Genomic DNA, 23,398 nt, shown 5'->3' with positions numbered 1-23,398 from the left:
TGCATGCTCTCCCAACTCAACCTTAACCCTCTCATTACCACCGCCGCCTGCGGCAACTCGCCCCGGGGTCTTGCATAACGCAGGCGTTTAGAAAAAAAAAAAAAAGCTAGTAGGAGCCCGTGGCTAATGAGGTGGCCGCATGATTTAGTCCTTTTGGCGCATCCAGGTTTAGGTGGAAGAATAAAAAAAAAAGACACAAAAAAGTGGTTATATAGTTATTAAACACAGGTGTAGCAAAGCTTAGTTTGCCGTTTGGCACATCGGAGGGGGATATTTCCAGGTGCGATCTGTAGTTTTGTAGAAGACTGCAGGAAGAACATGGTACATTGTTATTTTTCAGAGTAATGAAATGTTCAGATGAGGACGGCTCCTTAGCACAAATTCGGCTCTGCTACATGTTCACATGGTGACCTACGGACAGAAGGCCGCTGCAGTGTAATGGTGTTTAAGATTTTAGAACCCAACAGTTATTGCAGTAAGAGATCGCGGACACCTGGCTGGGACTCTAATATGGCTGATGTTAAAGTCAGTGAAGCTAACCCAAAAGCCATGAAACTGGCAAACCACCAGTGGGAGTCGACAGAACTAATGACTCCCATTTTTCCCTGCTTCTTAAACTAAATAGCTGCAACATCACTGACCGACCGTACAGAGTAAACTGTCTGCCTGTCCTTCCTCCCTCTCTCTCTCTCTCTCTGCCTGTCCTCCCTCTCTCTCTCTCTCTGCCTGTCCTTCCTCTCTCTCTCTCTCTCTTTGCCCGTCCTTCCTCTCTCTTTCTCTGCCCGTCCTTCCTCTCTCTTTCTCTGCCCGTCCTTCCTCTCTCTCTCTCTCTCTCTCTCTCTCTCCCCGTCCTTCCTCTCTCTCTCTGCCCGTCCTTCCTCTCTCTCTCTCTCTCTCTCTCTCTCTGCCCGTCCTTCCTCTCTCTCTCTCTCTCTCTCTCTCTCTCTCTCTCTGCCCGTCCTTTCTCTCTCTCTCTCTGCCCGTCCTTTCTCTCTCTCTCTCTGCCCGTCCTTCCTCTCTCTCTCTCTCTCTGCCCGTCCTTCCTCTCTCTCTCTCTCTCTGCCCGTCCTTCCTCTCTCTCTCTCTCTCTGCCCGTCCTTCCTCTCTCTCTCTCTGCCCGTCCTTCCTCTCTCTCTCTCTGCCTGTCCTTCCTCTTTCTCTCTCTCTCTCTCTCTGCCTGTCCTTCCTCTTTCTCTCTCTCTCTCTCTCTCTCTGCCTGTCCTTCCTCTTTCTTTCTCTCTCTCTCTCTCTCTCTCTCTGCCTGTCCTTTCTCTCTCTCTCTCTCTCTCTCTCTGCCTGTCCTTTCTCTCTCTCTCTCTCTGCCTGTCCTTTCTCTCTCTCTCTCTCTCTGCCTGTCCTTCCTCTCTCTCTCTCTCTGCCTGTCCTTCCTCTCTCTCTCTCTCTCTCTGCCTGTCCTTCCTCTCTCTCTCTCTCTGCCTGTCCTTCCTCTCTCTCTCTCTCTCTCTCTCTCTCTGCCTGTCCTTCCTCTCTCTCTCTCTCTGCCTGTCCTTCCTCTCTCTCTCTCTCTCTCGCTCTCTCTCTGCCTGTCCTTCCTCTCTCTCTCTCTCTCTCTCTCTGCCTGTCCTTCTTCTCTCTCTCTCTCTCTGCCTGTCCTTCCTCTCTCTCTCTCTCTCTCTCTCTGCCTGTCCTTCCTCTCTCTCTCTCTCTCTGCCTGTCCTTCCTCTCTCTCTCTCTCTCTGCCTGTCCTTCCTCTCTCTCTCTCTCTCTCTGCCTGTCCTTCCTCTCTCTCTCTCTCTCTGCCTGTCCTTCCTCTCTCTCTCTCTCTCTCTGCCTGTTCTTCCTCTCTCTCTCTGCCTGTCCTTCCTCTCTCTCTCTCTCTCTGCCTGTCCTTCCTCTCTCTCTCTCTCTCTCTCTCTCTCTCTCTGCCTGACCCTCTCTCTCTCTCTCTCTGCCTGTCCTCTCTCTCTCTCTCTCTGCCTGTCCTCTCTCTCTCTCTCTCTCTCTGCCTGTCCTCTCTCTCTCTCTCTCTCTCTCTGCCTGTCCTCTCTCTCTCTCTCTCTCTCTGCCTGTCCTCTCTCTCTCTCTGCCTGTCCTCTCTCTCTCTCTCTCTCTCTGCCTGTCCTCTCTCTCTCTCTCTGCCTGTCCTCTCTCTCTCTCTCTGCCTGTCCTCTCTCTCTCTCTCTGCCTGTCCTCTCTCTCTCTCTCTCTCTGCCTGTCCGTCCTCTCTCTCTCTCTGCCTGTCCTTCTCCCCCTCCCTCTCTCTCTCTGCCTGGCCTTCTCCCCCCTCCCTCTCTCTCTCTGCCTGTCCTTACTCTCTCTCTCTCTCTCTCTCTCTCTCTCTCTCTGCCTGTCCTTCTTCTCTCTCTCTCTCTCTCTCTGCCTGTCCTTCCTCTCTCTCTCTCTCTCTCTCTCTCTCTGCCTGTCCTTCCTCTCTCTCTCTCTCTCTCTCTGCCTGTCCTTCCTCTCTCTCTCTCTCTCACTCTCTCTCTCTGCCTGTCCTTCCTCTCTCTCTCTCTCTCTCTCTGCCTGTCCTTCCTCTCTCTCTCTCTCTCTCTGCCTGTCCTTCCTCTCTCTCTCTCTCTCTCTGCCTGTCCTTCCTCTCTCTCTCTCTCTCTGCCTGTTCTTCCTCTCTCTCTCTCTCTCTGCCTGTCCTTCCTCTCTCTCTCTCTCTCTGCCTGTCCTTCCTCTCTCTCTCTCTCTCTCTCTCTCTCTGCCTGACCCTCTCTCTCTCTCTCTCTCTCTGCCTGTCCTCTCTCTCTCTCTCTCTGCCTGTCCTCTCTCTCTCTCTGCCTGTCCTCTCTCTCTCTCTCTCTCTCTCTCTGCCTGTCCTCTCTCTCTCTCTCTCTCTCTCTCTCTGCCTGTCCTCTCTCTCTCTCTCTCTGCCTGTCCTCTCTCTCTCTCTCTGCCTGTCCTCTCTCTCTCTCTCTGCTTGTCCTTCCTCTCTCTCTCTCTCTCTCTCTCTCTGCCTGTCCTTCCTCTCTCTCTCTCTCTCTGCCTGTCCTTCCTCTCTCTCTCTCTGCCTGTCCTTCCTCTCTCTCTCTCTCGCTCTCTCTCTCGCTCTCTCTCTCTGCCTGTCCTTCCACTCTCTCTCTCTCTCTCTCTCTCTGCCTGTCCTTCCACTCTCTCTCTCTCTCTCTCTCTCTCTGCCTGTCCTTCCGCTCTCTCTCTCTCTCTCTCTGCCTGTCCTTCCGCTCTCTCTCTCTCGCTCTCTCTCTGCCTGTCCTTCCGCTCTCTCTCTCGCTCTCTCTCTGCCTGTCCTTCCTCTCTCTCTCTCGCTCTCTCTCTCTCTGCCTGTCCTTCCTCTCTCTCTCTCTCTCTGCCTGTCCTTCCTCTCTCTATCTCTCTCTCTCTGCCTGTCCTTCCTCTCTCTCTCTCTCTCTCTCTCTCTCTCTCTGCCTGTCCTTCCCCTCTCTATCTCTCTCTCTCTGCCTGTCCTTCCTCTCTCTCTCTCTCTCTCTCTCTCTCTCTCTCTCTCTGCCTGTCCTTCCTCTCTCTCTCTCTGCCTGGCCTTCTCCCCCCTCCCTCTCTCTCTCTCTGCCTGGCCTTCTCCCCCCTCCCCCTCTCTCTCTCTGCCTGGCCTTCTCCCCCCTCCCCCTCTCTCTCTCTGCCTGGCCTTCTCCCCCCTCCCCCTCTCTCTCTGCCTGGCCTTCTCCCCCCTCCCCCTCTCTCTCTGCCTGGCCTTCTCCCCCCTCCCCCTCTCTCTCTGCCTGGCCTTCTCCCCCCTCCCCCTCTCTCTCTGCCTGGCCTTCTCCCCCCTCCCCCTCTCTCTCTGCCTGGCCTTCTCCCCCCTCCCTCTCTCTCTCTGCCTGGCCTTCTCCCCCCTCCCCCTTTCTCTCTGCCTGGCCTTCTCCCCCCTCCCTCTCTCTCTCTGCCTGGCCTTCTCCCCCCTCCCTCTCTCTCTCTGCCTGGCCTTCTCCCCCCTCCCTCTCTCTCTCTGCCTGGTCTTCTCCCCCCTCCCTCTCTCTCTCTGCCTGGTCTTCTCCCCCCTCCCTCTCTCTCTCTGCCTGGTCTTCTCCCCCCTCCCTCTCTCTCTCTGCCTGGTCTTCTCCCCCCTCCCTCTCTCTCTCTGCCTGGTCTTCTCCCCCCTCCCTCTCTCTCTGCCTGGTCTTCTCCCCCCTCCCTCTCTCTCTGCCTGGTCTTCTCCCCCCTCCCTCTCTCTCTGCCTGGCCTTCTTCCCCCTCCCTCTCTCTCTGCCTGGCCTTCTTCCCCCTCCCTCCTTCCTCTCCCTGCCTGTCCTTCTCTCCCCCCCCCCTCTGCCTGGCCTTCTTCCCCCTCCCTCCTTCCTCTCCCTGCCTGGCCTTCTCCCCCCCCCTCTCTGCCTGGCCTCCCCCCCCCTCTCTCTGCCTGGCCTCCCCCCCCTCTCTCTGCCTGGCCTCCCCCCCCTCTCTCTGCCTGGCCTCCCCCCCCTCTCTCTGCCTGGCCCCCCCTCTCTCTCTGCCTGGCCTCCCCCCCCTCTCTCTCTGCCTGCCCCCCACCCCCCATCTCTCTCTGCCTGCCCCCCACCCCCCATCTCTCTCTGCCTGCCCCCCACCCCCCATCTCTCTCTGCCTGCCCCCCACCCCCCATCTCTCTCTCTCCCCCTCTCTCTCTCTGCCTGGCCTTCTCCCCCCTCCCTCTCTCTCTCTGCCTGGCCTTCTCCCCCCTCCCTCTCTCTCTCTGCCTGGCCTTCTCCCCCCTCCCTCTCTCTCTCTGCCTGGCCTTCTCCCCCCTCCCTCTCTCTCTCTGCCTGGTCTTCTCCCCCCTCCCTCTCTCTCTCTGCCTGGTCTTCTCCCCCCTCCCTCTCTCTCTCTGCCTGTCCTTCCTCTCTCTCTCTCTCGCTCTCTCTCTGCCTGTCCTTACTCTCTCTCTCTCTGCCTGTCCTTCTTCTCTCTCTCTCTCTCTCTCTCTGCCTGTCCTTCCTCTCTCTCTCTCTCTCTCTCTCTCTGCCTGTCCTTCCTCTCTCTCTCTCTCTCTCTCTGCCTGTCCTTCCTCTCTCTCTCTCTCTCTCTCTCTCTCTGCCTGTCCTTCCTCTCTCTCTCTCTCTCTCTGCCTGTCCTTCCTCTCTCTCTCTCTCTCTCTGCCTGTCCTTCCTCTCTCTCTCTCTCTCTCTCTCTCTCTGCCTGTCCTTCCTCTCTCTCTCTCTCTCTCTGCCTGTCCTTCCTCTCTCTCTCTCTCTCTCTGCCTGTCCTTCCTCTCTCTCTCTCTCTCTGCCTGTCCTTCCTCTCTCTCTCTCTCTCTCTCTCTCTGCCTGTCCTTCCTCTCTCTCTCTCTCTCTCTCTCTCTCTCTCTCTGCCTGACTCTCTCTCTCTCTCTCTCTCTGCCTGACCCTCTCTCTCTCTCTCTCTGCCTGTCCTCTCTCTCTCTCTCTCTGCCTGTCCTCTCTCTCTCTCTCTCTGCCTGTCCTCTCTCTCTCTCTCTGCCTGTCCTCTCTCTCTCTCTCTCTCTCTCTCTGCCTGTCCTCTCTCTCTCTCTCTCTCTCTCTCTCTCTCTCTGCCTGTCCTCTCTCTCTCTCTCTCTCTCTCTCTGCCTGTCCTTCCTCTCTCTCTCTCTGCCTGTCCTTCCTCTCTCTCTCTCTGCCTGTCCTTCCTCTCTCTCTCTCTGCCTGTCCTTCCTCTCTCTCTCTCTCTCGCTCTCTCTCTCTGCCTGTCCTTCCACTCTCTCTCTCTCTCTCTCTCTGCCTGTCCTTCCTCTCTCTCTCGCTCTCTCTCTCGCTCTCTCTCTCTGCCTGTCCTTCCGCTCTCTCTCTCTCTCGCTCTCTCTCTGCCTGTCCTTCCTCTCTCTCTCTCTCTCTGCCTGTCCTTCCTCTCTCTCTCTCTCGCTCTCTCTCTGCCTGTCCTTCCTCTCTCTCTCTCGCTCTCTCTCTCTCTGCCTGTCCTTCCTCTCTCTCTCTCTCTCTGCCTGTCCTTCCTCTCTCTCTCTCTCTCTGCCTGTCCTTCCCCTCTCTATCTCTCTCTCTCTGCCTGTCCTTCCTCTCTCTCTCTCTCTCTCTCTCTCTCTCTGCCTGTCCTTCCCCTCTCTATCTCTCTCTCTCTGCCTGTCCTTCCTCTCTCTCTCTCTCTCTCTCTGCCTGTCCTTCCTCTCTCTCTCTCTGCCTGGCCTTCTCCCCCCTCCCCCTCTCTCTCTCTGCCTGGCCTTCTCCCCCCTCCCCCTCTCTCTCTGCCTGGCCTTCTCCCCCCTCCCCCTCTCTCTCTGCCTGGCCTTCTCCCCCCTCCCCCTCTCTCTCTGCCTGGCCTTCTCCCCCCTCCCCCTCTCTCTCTGCCTGGCCTTCTCCCCCCTCCCCCTCTCTCTCTGCCTGGCCTTCTCCCCCCTCCCTCTCTCTCTCTGCCTGGCCTTCTCCCCCCTCCCCCTTTCTCTCTGCCTGGCCTTCTCCCCCCTCCCTCTCTCTCTCTGCCTGGCCTTCTCCCCCCTCCCTCTCTCTCTCTGCCTGGCCTTCTCCCCCCTCCCTCTCTCTCTCTGCCTGGCCTTCTCCCCCCTCCCTCTCTCTCTCTGCCTGGTCTTCTCCCCCCTCCCTCTCTCTCTCTGCCTGGTCTTCTCCCCCCTCCCTCTCTCTCTCTGCCTGGTCTTCTCCCCCCTCCCTCTCTCTCTCTGCCTGGTCTTCTCCCCCCTCCCTCTCTCTCTGCCTGGTCTTCTCCCCCCTCCCTCTCTCTCTGCCTGGCCTTCTTCCCCCTCCCTCTCTCTCTGCCTGGCCTTCTTCCCCCTCCCTCCTTCCTCTCCCTGCCTGTCCTTCTCTCCCCCCCCCCCTCTGCCTGGCCTTCTTCCCCCTCCCTCCTTCCTCTCCCTGCCTGGCCTTCTCCCCCCCCTCTCTGCCTGGCCTCCCCCCCCCCTCTCTCTGCCTGGCCTCCCCCCCCTCTCTCTGCCTGGCCTCCCCCCCCTCTCTCTGCCTGGCCTCCCCCCCCTCTCTCTGCCTGGCCCCCCCTCTCTCTCTGCCTGGCCTCCCCCCCCTCTCTCTCTGCCTGCCCCCCACCCCCCATCTCTCTCTGCCTGCCCCCCACCCCCCATCTCTCTCTGCCTGCCCCCCACCCCCCATCTCTCTCTGCCTGCCCCCCACCCCCCATCTCTCTCTCCCCCTCTCTCTCTCTGCCTGGCCTTCTCCCCCCTCCCTCTCTCTCTCTGCCTGGCCTTCTCCCCCCTCCCTCTCTCTCTCTGCCTGGCCTTCTCCCCCCTCCCTCTCTCTCTCTGCCTGGCCTTCTCCCCCCTCCCTCTCTCTCTCTGCCTGGCCTTCTCCCCCCTCCCTCTCTCTCTCTGCCTGGTCTTCTCCCCCCTCCCTCTCTCTCTCTGCCTGGTCTTCTGCCCCCTCCCTCTCTCTCTCTGCCTGGTCTTCTCCCCCCTCCCTCTCTCTCTCTGCCTGGTCTTCTCCCCCCTCCCTCTCTCTCTGCCTGGTCTTCTCCCCCCTCCCTCTCTCTCTGCCTGGTCTTCTCCCCCCTCCCTCTCTCTCTGCCTGGCCTTCTTCCCCCTCCCTCTCTCTCTGCCTGGCCTTCTTCCCCCTCCCTCTCTCTCTGCCTGGCCTTCTTCCCCCTCCCTCCTTCCTCTCCCTGCCTGTCCTTCTCTCCCCCCCCCCCCCTCTGCCTGTCCTTCTTCCCCCTCCCTCCTTCCTCTCCCTGCCTGGCCTTCTCCCCCCCCCTCTCTGCCTGGCCTCCCCCCCCCCCCTCTCTCTGCCTGGCCTCCCCCCCTCTCTCTGCCTGGCCTCCCCCCCCTCTCTCTGCCTGGCCCCCCCTCTCTCTCTGCCTGGCCTCCCCCCCTCTCTCTCTGCCTGCCCCCCACCCCCCATCTCTCTCTGCCTGCCCCCCACCCCCCATCTCTCTCTGCCTGCCCCCCACCCCCCATCTCTCTCTGCCTGCCCCCCACCCCCCATCTCTCTCTCCCCCTCTCTCTCTCTACCTGGCCTTCTTCCCCCACCCTAGCTCTATCTCTCTGCCTGCCCCCCCTCCCTCTCTCTCTCTGCCTGCCTGACCTCCCCCCCCCTCCCTCTCTCTCTGCCTGGCCTTATCCCTCCCCCTCTCTCTCTTTCTGTCTGTCTATCCCTCCCCTTTCTCTCTGTCCTTCCCCTCACTCTCTCTGCCTGTCTGTCCTCCCTCTCTTACATATAAAAAATATATTGCATTAGTTATGTTCTATTTTTGTTTTACAGCCTGTAATATACTTCAGAGCTGCATTTAATGTTCTGCACCAATATCAAGATACTACCCTGAGCTCCTATAATGGTGGGGGCAGTTTTCCTACATTCAACTTTTGCACAGCACCTAGTGTAAAGACAACACTTTCCAGAATGCAGATCTCCAATGATAACTCTGTACAGACACTGAACAAGCAGGACAATGTTGGGCTGACAGTCGCTAATTGACTGCACGAGTGCTGACATCACCGCTAAGTTCATTAGTAGAGATGAGCGAGCATACTCGCTAAGGCAAACTACTCGAGCGAGTAGTGCTTTATTCTGCACTGACATCCAAACACTACCCTGGCCGCTCATAATGGTGGGGGACGTTAATTTTTCCTACACCAGATTCCTGCACAGTACTTGGTGTAAATACAACACTTTCCAGAGCACAAATCCCCAGAATAGGCTCTGTGCAGACACTGAACAAGCAGGGGGTGCTAGGCAGAATTATATTGCACATATAATCTATGTGATCCTGTGAAAACTGTGATATGGTATGTAAAGCTTGAGATAGACTAGAGATGTCTTGACATCTCTGAGTAACATGGCAAGAGTTTTAATCAGTGGGGATTCGAGTGCTGAGATCCCTGCCGATCGCTAAAATATTACCCGAGCGTTGGGCCCCTTTGGCCCTCATCAATACCTGTTGGTTCCCATCAGCAGTTCAAGACGGATGCATAGATTTCTGTAGGAGTTAATGCTTCCATCTTCAGCTGCCCAGAGTAGGTGAAAGGCAACAATGACAGCCGAAGGGGCACAGTGCCCGGGTAAGAGCTGCAGACCCTTACTTTCAGCGATCAACAGGAGCTTCAGCACCCGGACATGTCAAAAGTTTTTTAAAAGTGCAGTAACTTTTCAAGCATTAGTTTAGGAGATGTTATTGTAAGCAATTGCCTAACAGAACATTACTGGACTCCCTGCTGTGTATTAGGCTGTATTCACACAGAAAAGTGAAAAACCAACCGTTTTCTGTGCGATTTTTCACGCGTTTTTGTCTTGTGTTTTCTCATGCGTTTTTCTTTGCCCTGCGATTTTATTTTTTTATTTATTTTATTTTTTTTCCCCATGTTGCCCCCATAGTAACAGGCAGTAAAAAGGCATTACACTCACATGTAAATTGCATGTCAGGCGACTGTAATAAGAAAAAAATTTGTTCACACTTCCATAGAAAATAATGGCGAATACTTGAAGAATCGACCAAAAATTGGTCATGCAGCGATTTTTCTAACTCAACCCATTTTTCTGTTCCAAGTTCTATCCATCTCAGAATCAAACAGAACTCGTAGAAGAAAAACTCCCAAAACGATATATTCTAAGGCTCCAATGAGGGGCGGGCAGAGCTGTGGCGGCCGGCGTTCTGTACAGGCTTTGTAGGGTGTATTCAGATGGTGCATCTATAGAAAAACGCAGAGAATCGGCTCGCGGTTTTAGCCCGGCTTTCCTAAATTTTCGATGTGCCACTTTGGTTTTTACCACTTTGAGCGCAGGATTTGATTAGTTACTGTTTCATTTACTACTTCTGTTGGGGCTGCGGTGGGGACCGTGTATTTTCTGGAGGCACGTCCAGTGATATTAGCCTCGGAAGGCAGTGCTCTTCTACATTGGTCAGTTGCCACTAGTGCAATTCCATAAGGTTGTTTGCAAAAATACCTGCAAAGTGTAATTTTTGGGGTATACGACGCGGCAGGTTTATGTTTTTAGTGTAATATTTTTAATGGTAAGCGTTTTTCTCGAGCGCACAATGCCATAAAGTGGTGTAAATAACCCTATAAGGTGTGTGTATAAGACGCCGTCGCCATCCTGAGGCTGATGGTTACTGTATGACTGCCAGGCATCTTGCTCTGCCGAGTCCTTGCCTTGTGTCCCCTCGGTGTCTCGCAGATTATTCAGCTCAGATAGCAATCAACTGGGAGACGCGTGTGTCTAATTTGCATTAGATTATTCGAAACAAAAAAAAAAAAAAAAAGCTGCATTAGTCAGGCTGGTGATAAACAACGGCAAGGAGTTTATAATATCAGCCAACGCTGCAACGTCCTTCTCTCTCGGACGATCTGCTCTCGTTAACCTCTTGTCATCCGTCTGTTGGGGGGAAGTAGAGAGCTGATGCCGGTTTCATGTCCTGTGAATTACATATATACAGTTCAGGTTATTAAATGTTCACACTGATGCTGAGACAGCAGACCACACAATAGTGACCTGTATATGTATATTAGAGGTATTCCAATATCCTTTTGTTGTAGTGATGGGGTCTTCTATAAACCATTCTTATTTTAAGGAGTTAGGAAGTAGTCCTTGAAGAACGACTCTTACCGACATGAAACTTGTCCTGTCCTTTTTAGATCCAGTATTATAGTAGTTATATTCTTGTACATAGGGGGCAGTATTATAGTAGTTATATTCTTGTACATGGGGGGCAGTATTATAGTAGCTATATTCTTGTACATAGGAGCAGTATTATAGTAGTTATATTCTTGTACATAGGAGCAGTATTATAGTAGTTATATTCTTGTACATAGGAGGCAGTATTATAGTAGTTATATTCTTGTACATAGGAGGCAGTATTATAGTAGTTATATTCTTGTACATAGGAGGCAGTATTATAGTAGTTATATTCTTGTACATAGGGAGCAGTATTATAGTAGTTATATTCTTGTACATAGGGGGCAGTATTATAGTAGTTATATTCTTGTACATAGGGGGCAGTATTATAGTAGTTATATTCTTGTACATAGTGGGCAGTATTATAGTAGTTATATTCTTGTACATAGGAGGCAGTATTATAGTAGTTATATTCTTGTACATAGGGAGCAGTATTATAGTAGTTATATTCTTGTACATAGGGGGCAGTATTATAGTAGTTATATTCTTGTACATAGTAGGCAGTATTATAGTATTTATATTCTTGTACATAGGGGCAGTATTATAGTAGTTATATTCTTGTACATAGGGAGCAGTATTATAGTAGTTATATTCTTGTACATAGGGGGGCAGTATTATAGTAGTTATATTCATGTACATAGGGGGGCAGTATTATAGTAGTTATATTCTTGTACATAGCGGGCAGTATTATTGTAGTTATATTCTTGTACATAGGGGGCAGTATTATTGTAGTTATATTCTTGTACATAGGGGGCAGTATTATAGTAGTTATATTCTTGTACATAGGGGCAGTATTATAGTATTTATAATTTTGTACACAGGGAGCAGTATTATAGTAGTTAAATTCTTGTACATAGGGGGACAGTATTATAGTAGTTACATTCTTGTACATAGGGGGCAGTATTATAGTAGTTATATTGTTGTACATAGGGGGCAGTATTATAGTAGTTATATTGTTGTACATAGGGGGCAGTATTATAGTAGTTATGTTCTTGTACATAGGGGGCAGTATTATAGTAGTTATATTCTTGTACATACAAGGCAGTATTATAGTAGTTATACTCTTGTACATAGGGGTAGTATTATAGTAGTTATATTCTTGTACATAGGAGCAGTATTATAGTAGTTATATTCTTGTACATAGGAGCAGTATTATAGTAGTTATATTCTTGTACATAGGGGCAGTATTATAGTAGTTATATTCTTGTACATACGGAGCAGTATTATAGTAATTATATTCTTGTACATAGGGGGCAGTATTATAGTAGTTATATTCTTGTACATACAAGGCAGTATTATAGTAGTTATACTCTTGTACATAGGGGTAGTATTATAGTAGTTATATTCTTGTACATAGGAGCAGTATTATAGTAGTTATATTCTTGTACATAGGAGCAGTATTATAGTAGTTATATTCTTGTACATAGGGGCAGTATTATAGTAGTTATATTCTTGTACATACGGAGCAGTATTATAGTAATTATATTCTTGTACATAGGGGGCAGTATTATAGTAGCTATATTCTTGTACATAGAGGGGACAGTATTATAGTAGTTATATTCTTGTACATAGGGGTCAGTATTATAGTAGTTATACTCTTGTACATAGGGGCAGTATTATAGTAGTTATATTATTGTACATAGGGGGCAGTATTATAGTAGTTATATTCTTGTATATAGGAGGCACTATTATAGTAGTTATGTTCTTGTACATAGGGGCAGTATTATAGTAGTTATATTCTTGTACATATGGGGCAGTATTATAGTAGTTATATTCTCGTACACGGGCAGTATTATAGTAGTTATACTCTTGTACATAGGAGGCAGTATTATAGTAGTTATATTCTTGTATATAGGGAGCAGTATTATAGTACTTATATTCTTGTACATGGGGAGCAGTATTATAGTAGTTATATTCTTGTACATAGGAGGTAGTATTATAGTAGTTATATTCTTGTACATAGGGGGCAGTATTATAGTAGTTATATTCTTGTATATAGGGGGCAGTATTATAGTAGTTATATTCTTGTATATAGGGAGCAGTATTATAGTAGTTATATTCTTGTATATAGGGGGCAGTATTATAGTAGTTATATTCTTGTACATAGGGGGCAGTATTATAGTAGTTATATTCTTGTATATAGGGGGCAGTATTATAGTAGTTATATTCTTGTATATAGGGAGCAGTATTATAGTAGTTATATTCTTGTATATAGGGAGCAGTATTATAGTAGTTATATTCTTGTATATAGGGAGCAGGATTATAGTAGTTATATTCTTGTACAGAGGGGGCAGTATTATAGTAGCTATATTCTTGTACATAAGGCCCAGTATTATAGTAGTTATATTCTTGTACATAGGGGGCAGTAATATAGTAGTTATATTCTTGTACATAGGAGCAGTATTATAGTAGTTATATTCTTGTTCATAGTGGGCAGTATTATAGTAGTGATATTCTTGTACATAGGGGGAGCAGTATGATAGTAATTATATTCTTGTACATAGGGGGTAGTATTATAGTAGTTATATTCTTGTACATAGGAGCAGTATTATAGTAGTTATATTCTTGTTCATAGGGGGCAGTATTATAGTAGTGATATTCTTGTACATAGGGGGAGCAGTATGATAGTAGTTATATTCTTGTACATAGGGAATAGTATTATAGTAGTTAAATTCTTGTACATAGGGGGCAGTATTATAGTAGTTATATTCTTGTACATAGGGGGAGCAGTATGATAGTAATTATATTCTTGTACATAGGGGGTAGTATTATAGTAGTTATATTCTTGTACATAGGGGGCAGTAATATAGTAGTTATATTCTTGTACATAGGAGGCAGTATTATAGTAGTGATATTCTTGTACATAGGGGGCAGTATTATAGTAGTTATGTTCTTGTACATAGGAGGCAGTATTATAGTAGTGATATTCTTGTACATAGGGGGCAGTATTATTGTAGTTATATTCTTGTACATAGGGGGCAGTATTATAGTAGTTATATCCTTGTACATAGGAGGCAGTATTATAGTAGTGATATTCTTGTACATAGGGGGCAGTATTATTGTAGTTATATTCTTGTACATAGGGGGCAGTAATATAGTAGTTATATTCTTGTACATAGGGGGCAGTATTATAGTAGTTATATTCTTGTACATAGGGGACAGTATTCTAGTAGTTACATTCTTGTATATAGGAGCAGTATTATAGTAGTTATATTCTTGTACATAGGAGGCAGTATTATAGTAGTGATATTCTTGTACATAGGGGGCAGTATTATAGTAGTTATGTTCTTGTACATAGAAGGCAGTATTATAGTAGTGATATTCTTGTACATAGGGGGCAGTATTATAGTAGTTATATTCTTGTACATAGAAGCAGTATTATAGTAGTTATATTCTTGTACATAGGGGGCAGTATTATAGTAGTTATATTGTTGTACATAGGGGGCAGTATTATAGTAGTTATATTCTTGTACATAGGGGCAGTATTATTGTAGTTATATTCTTGTACATAGGGGGCAGTATTATAGTAGTTATATTCTTGTACATAGGGGCAGTATTATTGTAGTTATAGTCTTGTACATAGGAGGCAGTATTATAGTAGTTATATTCTCGTACATAGGGGGTAGTATTATAGTAGTTATATTCTTTTACTTTGGGGGCAGTATTATAGTAGTTATATTGTACATTGGGGGCAGTATTATAGTAGTTATTATAGCAATTATATTTTTATCTCCAGGAAGCACATTCTAATTGAACTCTGTTTAGGTAGTTGCTATGGACCATTGCCTTTACAACTAAAGCATGCTACTACTTTTCATGGCTGCTCTGCTGCAAATGTATTGCTCTGTTGTTAGTGCAGCACTATGTTGTGCTCAGACACCAATTTCTAGCCTTAAGCAGCCCTGTCTCATATTACCTATAGTCCTTACCAGTTTCATAGAACCACCAAAATTAAAAATGTAGCTACAAGTTTATCAGTTCACTCTAAATGATACATTTTGATGAAGAAGAAAGATCACAAAACACAAAGCTTCTCATTCACTCCTCTTATAGTCCACTACATCCTGAGGAACATGACTGTCCACGACTAATAGTAATATGGTGTGATATTGTGAATCCCATGTGTACAATGTATATCCATGTATGCTTTTACCGCCTTATTTATGGAAGGCAATTTATTTGGGGCAAATTAGCCCAAATAATGGGATACGAATATTATTAGCACTAACTATTTCTGTTTATGAGACATTTTTTTGTGTAATCTATGGATTATTGTATCAATGTATTTCTCATGTAACCAGATGTGTTAATATGTTAAATGGGAAATGACAGTAAAGTCCAGCTGATGGCGTGTTCTACAGGCAGGTGTCAAGCACAGAATCTTCGTTTAGATCTCTAATATTTTTGCCATTTATGGAAAGGATCCTCTATGTGAATGTGAAACTTCTGCGGTGGGTTGACCATAAACCTACATGAGCAAAAATCCCAAATTAGTCAGATTTTCCTTAAGCAAACACCCTTGCATGGTGCACAAGAGAAGGGCAGCCTCCAGTTAGCATGCAGAAGTGAGCAAGTCACTCATATTAAAGGGGTCGTCCTGCTATAAACTATTGGCGACCTATCTACAGGATATCAAACACGATAAAGTGTCAGCTCTACGTACAAGATATGCTTTTTCCCCTTTATAGACAGGACATCACATAGCATAGAAGACGCTATGATGATCAAGACCGCTTGTCCGTAGAAACACATCTTCTGTGCTATGTGATGTCCTGTCCTTAAAGGAAAGAAAGCCTATTTTGTACGTAGAGCTGACTCTTGATTGTGTTTGTCTACAATTGCCACTCAGGACTTTCGGCTGTGTCTAATGCTCCGTACATATATGCTCGCATGTCCCTGGATTTTCCCATTTCTAGAAGAGGTGAGCTGACTATTTCTTTTCTTTTTTTCTATAGGCTAGGTCATCGGTAGTAGATCAATGGGTGGGTCTATTGCCCGTAATCTGTCATTCAGCTGTTAGCCGGACTGATGTGCTCATGACCTGAGCTGAATTCTGTAGGAAGCATACAGTTCCATTTCCATTTCAGTAGCCAGGCTTATTATTGCAGTGAAATGAATGGGCTGTAATACAAAGTTCAACCACTGCAACAGCAACGGCGCTATCTGCTTCCTGTGCAAATCAGCTCACTGCACAAGCACACTGGCCCAGAGGACAGCTTGCTTATGGCAGATCCCTACCAATCCACTACTCATGACCTATCCTGAGGATCGGCACTCAATCGCTTACAACTGGACAACCCTTTAAAGGGTATGTAAACGTTAACAACAGTTTTTTTTATTGCTCCAGTGTATTTAAAATGGAAAGAGAAGTAACTTTATATCTGGTTTTATTAAAAATGTGTTTGGTCTACAGCTTTTTTGTGGATCTATGTGTCTCCATGGTTACATATGATAAACACACTGTAGTCTCATCCTGCAGTCCTGCTACCTTTGATCTGCGTCCCACTTTTTGCTAACTTCCAAAGTGTAGATGATTAAGAAATGGGAGACGCACAGCAGTAGAAAATTTTTAATTAAGCCTATTTACAACATTAATCTTTTGCATTACATGCACTGGAGAAGTAAGGAGGACTATTGTGCACCAGACAGCCGGGATGGCAAGATGACAGGTAGGGAATCTTTATTCAGGCGAAAAGACTTGAGGAAGGAGTCGTTCCGACTCTGAAACACATTTCCTCAATAAAGATTCCCTATCTGGCATCCCGGCTGTCTGGCGCGCCATGGTCATCCTTACTTTGTTGCCTTCTGCATCCATACGGAAGTGGTTGCTGCCACCAAAACTTTTTTTACGTGTTGTGCCATGTGCGCAACTCGACCATGTGAGAGTTTTTGCTGGCACCTTTGCACATTATTCACACACAAAATATGTTTATCAAATGGAAAGAGGGGGAAATATCTAAAGAAGAATATAATGCGGTCTGCAGAAGCTGTAGGGCAAGTGTCAGAAAAGCTAAAGCTGATAATGAATTGAGACTTGCAGCAGAGGCCAAAAGCAATAATAAAGGATTTTGGGGGTATGTCAAAAACAAGAGAAAAGTTAAAGATGCTATTGGATGCTTACAAGATGAAAATAGAAAGTTGGTTAAGAATGATGTTGAGAAGGCCGAACTTTTAAATTCCTATTTTGTATCTGTTTTCTCTCAGAAAGTAGATGGAATATCAACTGATCTTTCCTGTGCTATTGGGGGAATAAAAGAATGCAGGCTATCTATAAGCAGAGAGATGGTGAGGGAACACTTAGCTAACTTAAATGAATTTAAGTTTCAAGTTCCAGATGAATTACATCCTAGGATGCTAAAGGAAGCAGCAGAGGTAATTGCTGAACCACTCGCTATAATCTTTGAAAATTCCTGGAGAACCGGAGAAATCCCAGAAGATTGGAAAAGGGCAAATGTTGTCCCTATCTTCCAAAAAGGGAAGAAGGTGGATCCAGGAAACTACAGGCCCGTGAGCCTGACGTCTATACCGGGAAAGATCTTTCAACAAATTATTAAACAGCATGTATGCAAGTACCTGGATAAAAATGGAGTAATTAGCCAAAGCCAGCATAAACAAGTCATGCCAGCTTAATCTAATTTCCTTCTATGCTCGTATCACTGACTAGGTTGATCAGGGAAATGCGGTGGATATAGTTTTTCTTTACTTATTGGAAAAATGACCAAATATGGGATTGACAAGGCACCTGTTAGGTGGATTCACAACTGTCTGAGTGATCATACTCAAAGAGCGGTCATAAATGGCTGCACATCCAAGTGGAAGAATGTATCAAGTGGGTACCATAAGTCTCTGTCCTGGGCCCAGTGTTGTTCAACATTTTTATAAATGATCTGGAGGAGGGAGTTCATGGGAAAATGATCAAATTTGCTGATGACACAAAGCTAAGAGGGATAGCTAACACGAGGGAACAGAGAAAGAGTATTCAAAAAGATCTAGAAAAGCTTGCACAGTGGGCGGTGACTAACAGAATGGTATTTAACAAGGAGAAGTGCAAAGTCCTACATCTGGGCAAGAAAAATGAAGAAAGCACATACAGAATGGAAAGAATAAGGCTAAGCAGCAGCACATGTGAAAAAGACTTGGGTATACTAATAGATCATAGACTGAACATGAGTTAACAATGTGATGCAGCAGCCAAAAAGGCAAACACAATTGTGGGATGTATTAAGAGAAGCATAGAGTCTAGGTCACGTGAGGTCATTATCCCCCTCTACTCTTCCTTAGTCAGACCTCATTTGGAATACTGTGTCTGGTTCTAGGCACCCCACTTTAAAAAAAAAAGACATAGACAAACTGGAGCAAGTTCAGAGAAGAGTTACCAAAATGGTGAGCGATCTACAAATCATGTCCTATGAGGAACGGTTAACGGATCTGGGAATGTTTAGCTTGCAAAAAATAAGGCTGAGGGGAGACTTAATAGCTGTCTACAAATATCTGAAGGACTGTCACAGTGCAGAGGGATCAGCCCTATTCTCATCTGCACAAGGAAAGACTAGAAGCAATGGGATGAAACTGAAAGGGAGGATACAAATTAGATATTAGAAAAAACTTTCTGATGGTGAGGGGGGTCAATCAGTGGAACAGGTTACCACAGGAGGTGGTGAGTTCTCCTGCATTGGAAGTGTTCAAACAAAGGCTGGACAAATATCTGTCTGGGATGATTTAGGCGTCATGTCCACGGGGAAAATCAGGCCCGCTCCGGATTCTCCATGGAGAATCCGGAGTGGGTCCCTCCTGCCCCGCGGACATGAGCGCTAAAAAGAAGAATAAACTTACCTTTCGCCCGCTCCGGATCTTCCCTTCGCCGCGGCGTCATGTTCTCTGCGTCGCGGCCGGATCTTCTTTCTTCGGCCCGGCGGATGCACAGGGCACGTCGGCGACGTGCCGCGCACATACGCCGTCCCGAAGAAAGAAGATCCGGCCGCGACGGAGAGAAGATGGAGCCGCGGCGAAGGGAAGAACCGGAGCGGGTGAGTAAATTCCGAATTTTGTCTCCCACGGATCCGGACAGCTTCCATAGGCTTCAATAGAAGCCCGTGGGAGACCCGCACAAAAATGGAGCATGGTCCAAATTTTTTCATGCTCCATTTTAAAAAAAATCACTTTTATTGACCATCCGCGGGTATTTATCTACCCGCGGGTAGTCAATGCATCCCTACGGGGTGCGGATCTGCGTGCGGGAGAAGAGTTAAAATCCGCTGCGGATTTTAATTCTTCTTTTGCCCGTGGACATGAGGCCTTAGTTATCCTGCACTGAGCAGGGGGTTGGACCCGATGACCCTGAAGGTCCCTTCCAACTCTACTATACTATGATTCATTCCTGGGTCCCCTACATATCGAACTGCTGTTTTTTCATATTCCATAGATAGACTGGAGAAAACGGTAGCCTAAATATGATAATAGTTTGAGAAAATAAAATCTCCACCTCTGTGAACACCTTTTATGTAAGACCCTATGACGAGGCCACGATGACAAAGCGAACCTGTCGCAGTGGAAAGACAATGCACTCCGCAAGCGACATGTTATCGCAGCGCAGGAGGAGCTGAGCTGATTGATATAAAGTTTTATAGGAAGGGATTTAGTATAGCATCTCATTTATTCATCTAAAGCTCGGGTTTTCTAGCGTTAGGAGTCCAGTGGGCGGTCTTATCAGTAATTGACAGTCTGCCCTATATCCGTTAGCATATAGATCACTGTCAATCATTGAGTAGAACCGCCCACTGGACTCCTAAGAATTAGAGAGAGTTGAGCTTAATAAGATATACTGAATCTTTCCCCTTAAAGCTATATACCAATCTCCTCAGCTCCTCCTCCTCTATAGCTCCTTGCAGATCGCACTTCATTTTCAGGGTGACTGGTTCACTTTAAGAGGGGGTTAAGCTGCCGGCATTTTCCTGCTCGGGACTATTTGGTATTCTTTTTGGATTTTGCTCCTTTTTCCTATAATCGCTCAGTGTACATTTGATTTCGTTTTTATTTCTCCTTTTGTCATAAAACGTCGACTTCCTCTCCCTTCCTCTAGTAATGATGTGCGTTAACGAGCTCCCTCTTTACATAATTAGCTTTGGTTAGTTTTCTTCTGTTTTGTCTGGTTTCATTGCGTCTTACGTGAGCTGAATGAGGGGCGCCAACCTTTAACCACTGCAAATCCTCATCGGCTTCCTGCCCGCTCTCTTCCATTGGCGGGGGGACAAATGGGTTAAAAAGGCGCTGGTGCCGCCGATGAAGACGAGTTGGATTTGTTGCTGATGGGTTACACGGAGGGGAGTGGTTGGGGTGTATGGAGCTCAGAGCCGCGGTCATAAAACTGGCGAGAAATTAAGCAAATTGAATGAGAAAATCAAACCTCAAACTCCATCCGCGTTCGGAAGCTACGAGATTGGGCGCGATGGTTTATTGTCCTCCTTGTATATATATTAAAGTGACAGTGGCATAATAGGATGGCGCTCCTGCGCACATACACCCAGGGTCTCGGATCCCTCATTTTTCCCTTTTTCTTCCTCCGTAGGATTAAGCGACGAAGAGATAGAGTTGGCGCTCCAGCAGTCTGGCACTGCCCATGATGACCCACCCTCTTTGGGCGCCACAGGTCTACCCCACCCAGGTCCACCGCACCAGCTGGCTGTCCAACCCTACCGTGAGTGACGACTTATCATAAGAAATCTGCGCATGAACAGCACTTTTGCATTCATATAGCGAAAATGCACATTTAATTCCAAAACATCAAACTTCATCCGAATGAAATAAAATTTGCTCAGAAATAACTTTTATACGCAGAGCGCCACGGCGGCATAAAACAAAGTCATTAGCATAATGAAACAATTTTATGGCGCTTTTTAGGATACAGCTCTCAAAATCCAATATTACATTTTGCAAAATTTACCATTTTTTCTCATTAAACTGGCCACTAGCTGGCGCTGGTGCATTCGAAGTGATGTCATAGTATTGAGTTGGAAATGTGAATAGGCGGAAAGTAAACTTTGCTGATGATTATGCAAGTGTGACTTTAGGTTAGATACCGGTGTTTTAAACTGTTGATGGCCTGTCTTCGGGGTGGGGCAGCAATAGTAGATCAGCAGACGCACGTCACCCAGCATTCATGCCAATCTGCTATATACCAGGCTAGTGTGCTCCTGCACGGAAGTGATGGGTATCGGAAGCAGCCAGTTCAGTTTTCACCACAGTGGCCACGCTTGGTATTACAGACACAGACCTAATTGGTGTTGATGGGGATTTTGCCTGTAATACCAAGCCTGGCCACTACAGTGGGAACAGAGCTGTCTACTTCCTGTGAATATCAGCTCCATGTGCAAACAGCTGACTGATGGGAAACCCATTCGGCAGTGCCCCCACTGATCTACTATTGGTGATTTGAGGATAGGTCATCAATAGTTTAAAGCTGGATAACCCATGTAAGCAGTTTGCTAATGTGAGCGTTCATTGGTGGAGCCACATGTTAATCACTTGTCCCCCAGTATTTACACAAGATTTCTGCTGGTGCTTAAGTGTTGTACAGAATTAGAAAGACGTGGCTGCTTTTTTCCACAAACGGCGCCACACTTGTACACAGGTTGTGTCTGGTACTACAGCTCAGCACCATTTAAATTAAAGGGGCTGAGCTGCAATACCACACAAAACCTGTGGATAGGGGTGGTGCTGTGTTTTGGGAAAAGCAGCAACATTTTCTAATTCTGGACAATCCCTTTAACTGTTTCATCCTATTATGCATTATTAATAATAGTAATTAAAAGAATTATATAAATAAAATCGAAGATCTAATCACTAGGCATCGAAGAGAGTCAGATTGGTAATTTCACTCCAGTTTTAAAGGAGTTCTCCCAAAATTGACTCTTAGCATCTGTCCATTGGATGGGTCATAAAAGTCTGACCGGTGGTGGTCTCACCTCTGAGGCACCCGTTGATATCAAGACCAGGCGTCCTATGTCCTCTCTCTTCCTCGCTGCGGGCTCACTACGCCCTTCTCCGCTCCAGAGTGAAGAGGAGTATGAAGGAACAAGCGGTGCTGCTCCATTCAGCTTCGGTGGGCTGCCGGAGATAGTCGAGCTCTTCTACTTGACCATTTCTGTCAGCCCCACAGTAAATGAATGGAGCGACGCCATGCATGTTTGGCAAGTGCTGCATTCAATCTCTCCCGCAGTGACGAGAAGAGGGCGGATATGGGGCATTGAGACCCCCACTGAGCAGAGCTTTACCCCCTTTCCTATGGATTGGGGATAAAAGTCAATTTTAGGAATACCCTTTTAAAGGGGTTATGCCCACCAAAATGATCCTGTTGATAGGTGATAAATGATGGCTTGGACTCCGTTCACTTCTGTGGGGTGATAGAGGTAGTCTGGCATCGGAAATGGGCACCCATGTAAATTGCCATGCCGTTCCCCTGGGGTCTCGGGAACTGCTCTGATCCCCCGGAATCAAGTAAGTATCTTTGTTTCCCCTACTTGGTTCTGATTTTGACTTCTATAACTTCTTGCACTCCAGTCGCACTTTCAGGATTTTTCCGCTCCCCTTTCAAACAGTCTGCGGGAACCAATGCTGACAGTCCTGTATCTCTTAGTACATGATGGTCCCCAGGAAGCCTGTAAACTTGGGACTTCAGAAGTGGCTGGAGCAGAAGCCCTAATGGCCACAGTATATACTAAGTTCCTATTTATATGGAGGAGCGCCGTAAACCGCCGCAGTGTCTCCACCGACGACGGTTCCATCGGGAAGGGCAGGTTTATGAGCAAACTCCCAAGTCCCCGAACATAGAATGAGTGTAGCTTTAAATTGTGACCTTTTCCAGTACTTTTGTCTGATGTGATGGCGCAGTTCAATAAACCCCTGTCAAATATCATATTCTGACCCTATTAATTAATTGTAAATCAGGACGGTTGTTTGTGAGGGGGGTGGGAATCATAATAGATGTGTTTTTACTAAATTAAAATGTAAATGTAATTACCCCATAGATTGTGAGTGAGGGAGGGCATCGTTATTAATATTCTGCTTCACCGTCTCCTTGGCAACGACCTCGCCCAATCCTGGAGCATTTATTAAAAATGTTACAAAATTACTGTTTGTGTTTTTTATATTAGCTTTTCATTTTTTTGTTACTTTTTTTCCCCGTCTTTGTACTAAAATACAGAATGCTAATAGAAAACTGTAATTTCTCTTTTCTGCCTTTTTTTCCCTTTTTTTTTTTTAGCCGGTAACTGTCTGACATTTATACATAGTGTTATGTTAAAAATTAACCCTTCGGTCGCCGCGTGCGGGCCGGCTCGGCTGCTGAGGGACACTGGTGTTTCCCCCCCCCCCCCCGGTGCGATGCAAATGGAGTTAAAAGAAAAATGTTGATTAATCCAGAGAAACAGGACTGATAATAATGCTGATAAATGACACTGAAATTACTTTTTGCCTGTAATTTATTACATAAAATATCTTGTGTTTGACATGCGATTAGTTGCCGGGTGCATCAGTCAGACTGATGTGGATCTAAGGAGGAAAGTCTTAGCTGTCACTCCGAGCCGGGAGAAGCTTAAACTGTGAGAAAAAATCACATTAATTTCCTCACAGATTCGCTTAATTGCCAAGCAGTGAAAAAAAAAGTCAGTAGCGCAAGACGTTTATTCTCACTCCTTGTCCATCTCCCTTATAAGAAGCGCGCACTTTCTGCCACAATATCCCAATGATCGTTTCAAACAGATGTCCTCCGGTGCAGCCCATGCTTTATCGGTCGGCAATAAAATAAAACACACACATATATATATATATATATAAACTTTGCAAACCGTTTACACTATAAACAAGTTACCGTTTTGTGTATACAGCTCCCATACAGACTTATGTGTCTCAGTTAATCGTTACAGA

At 46.9% G+C, this 23,398-nt stretch overlaps 1 protein-coding gene across 1 annotated transcript in view; it reads left to right on the top strand.

Moving 5' to 3' along the window:
• Positions 1-23,398, top strand: part of PEX14 (peroxisomal biogenesis factor 14) — a 137,987-nt gene that overhangs the window by 92,984 nt on the left and 21,605 nt on the right. The window contains exon 4 of the mRNA XM_066606570.1: positions 20,043-20,171. Coding sequence (XP_066462667.1) covers positions 20,043-20,171 — 129 coding nt within the window. The remainder of the gene's footprint in view (positions 1-20,042; positions 20,172-23,398) is intronic.

The sequence above is a fragment of the Eleutherodactylus coqui genome, chromosome 6, assembly GCF_035609145.1.
Source record: "Eleutherodactylus coqui strain aEleCoq1 chromosome 6, aEleCoq1.hap1, whole genome shotgun sequence".
In the NCBI taxonomy this organism is placed as follows: Eukaryota; Metazoa; Chordata; class Amphibia; order Anura; family Eleutherodactylidae; genus Eleutherodactylus; species Eleutherodactylus coqui.
The sequence above is the reverse complement of the archived record's forward strand: the minus strand, read 5'-3'. Positions and strand labels throughout refer to the sequence as shown.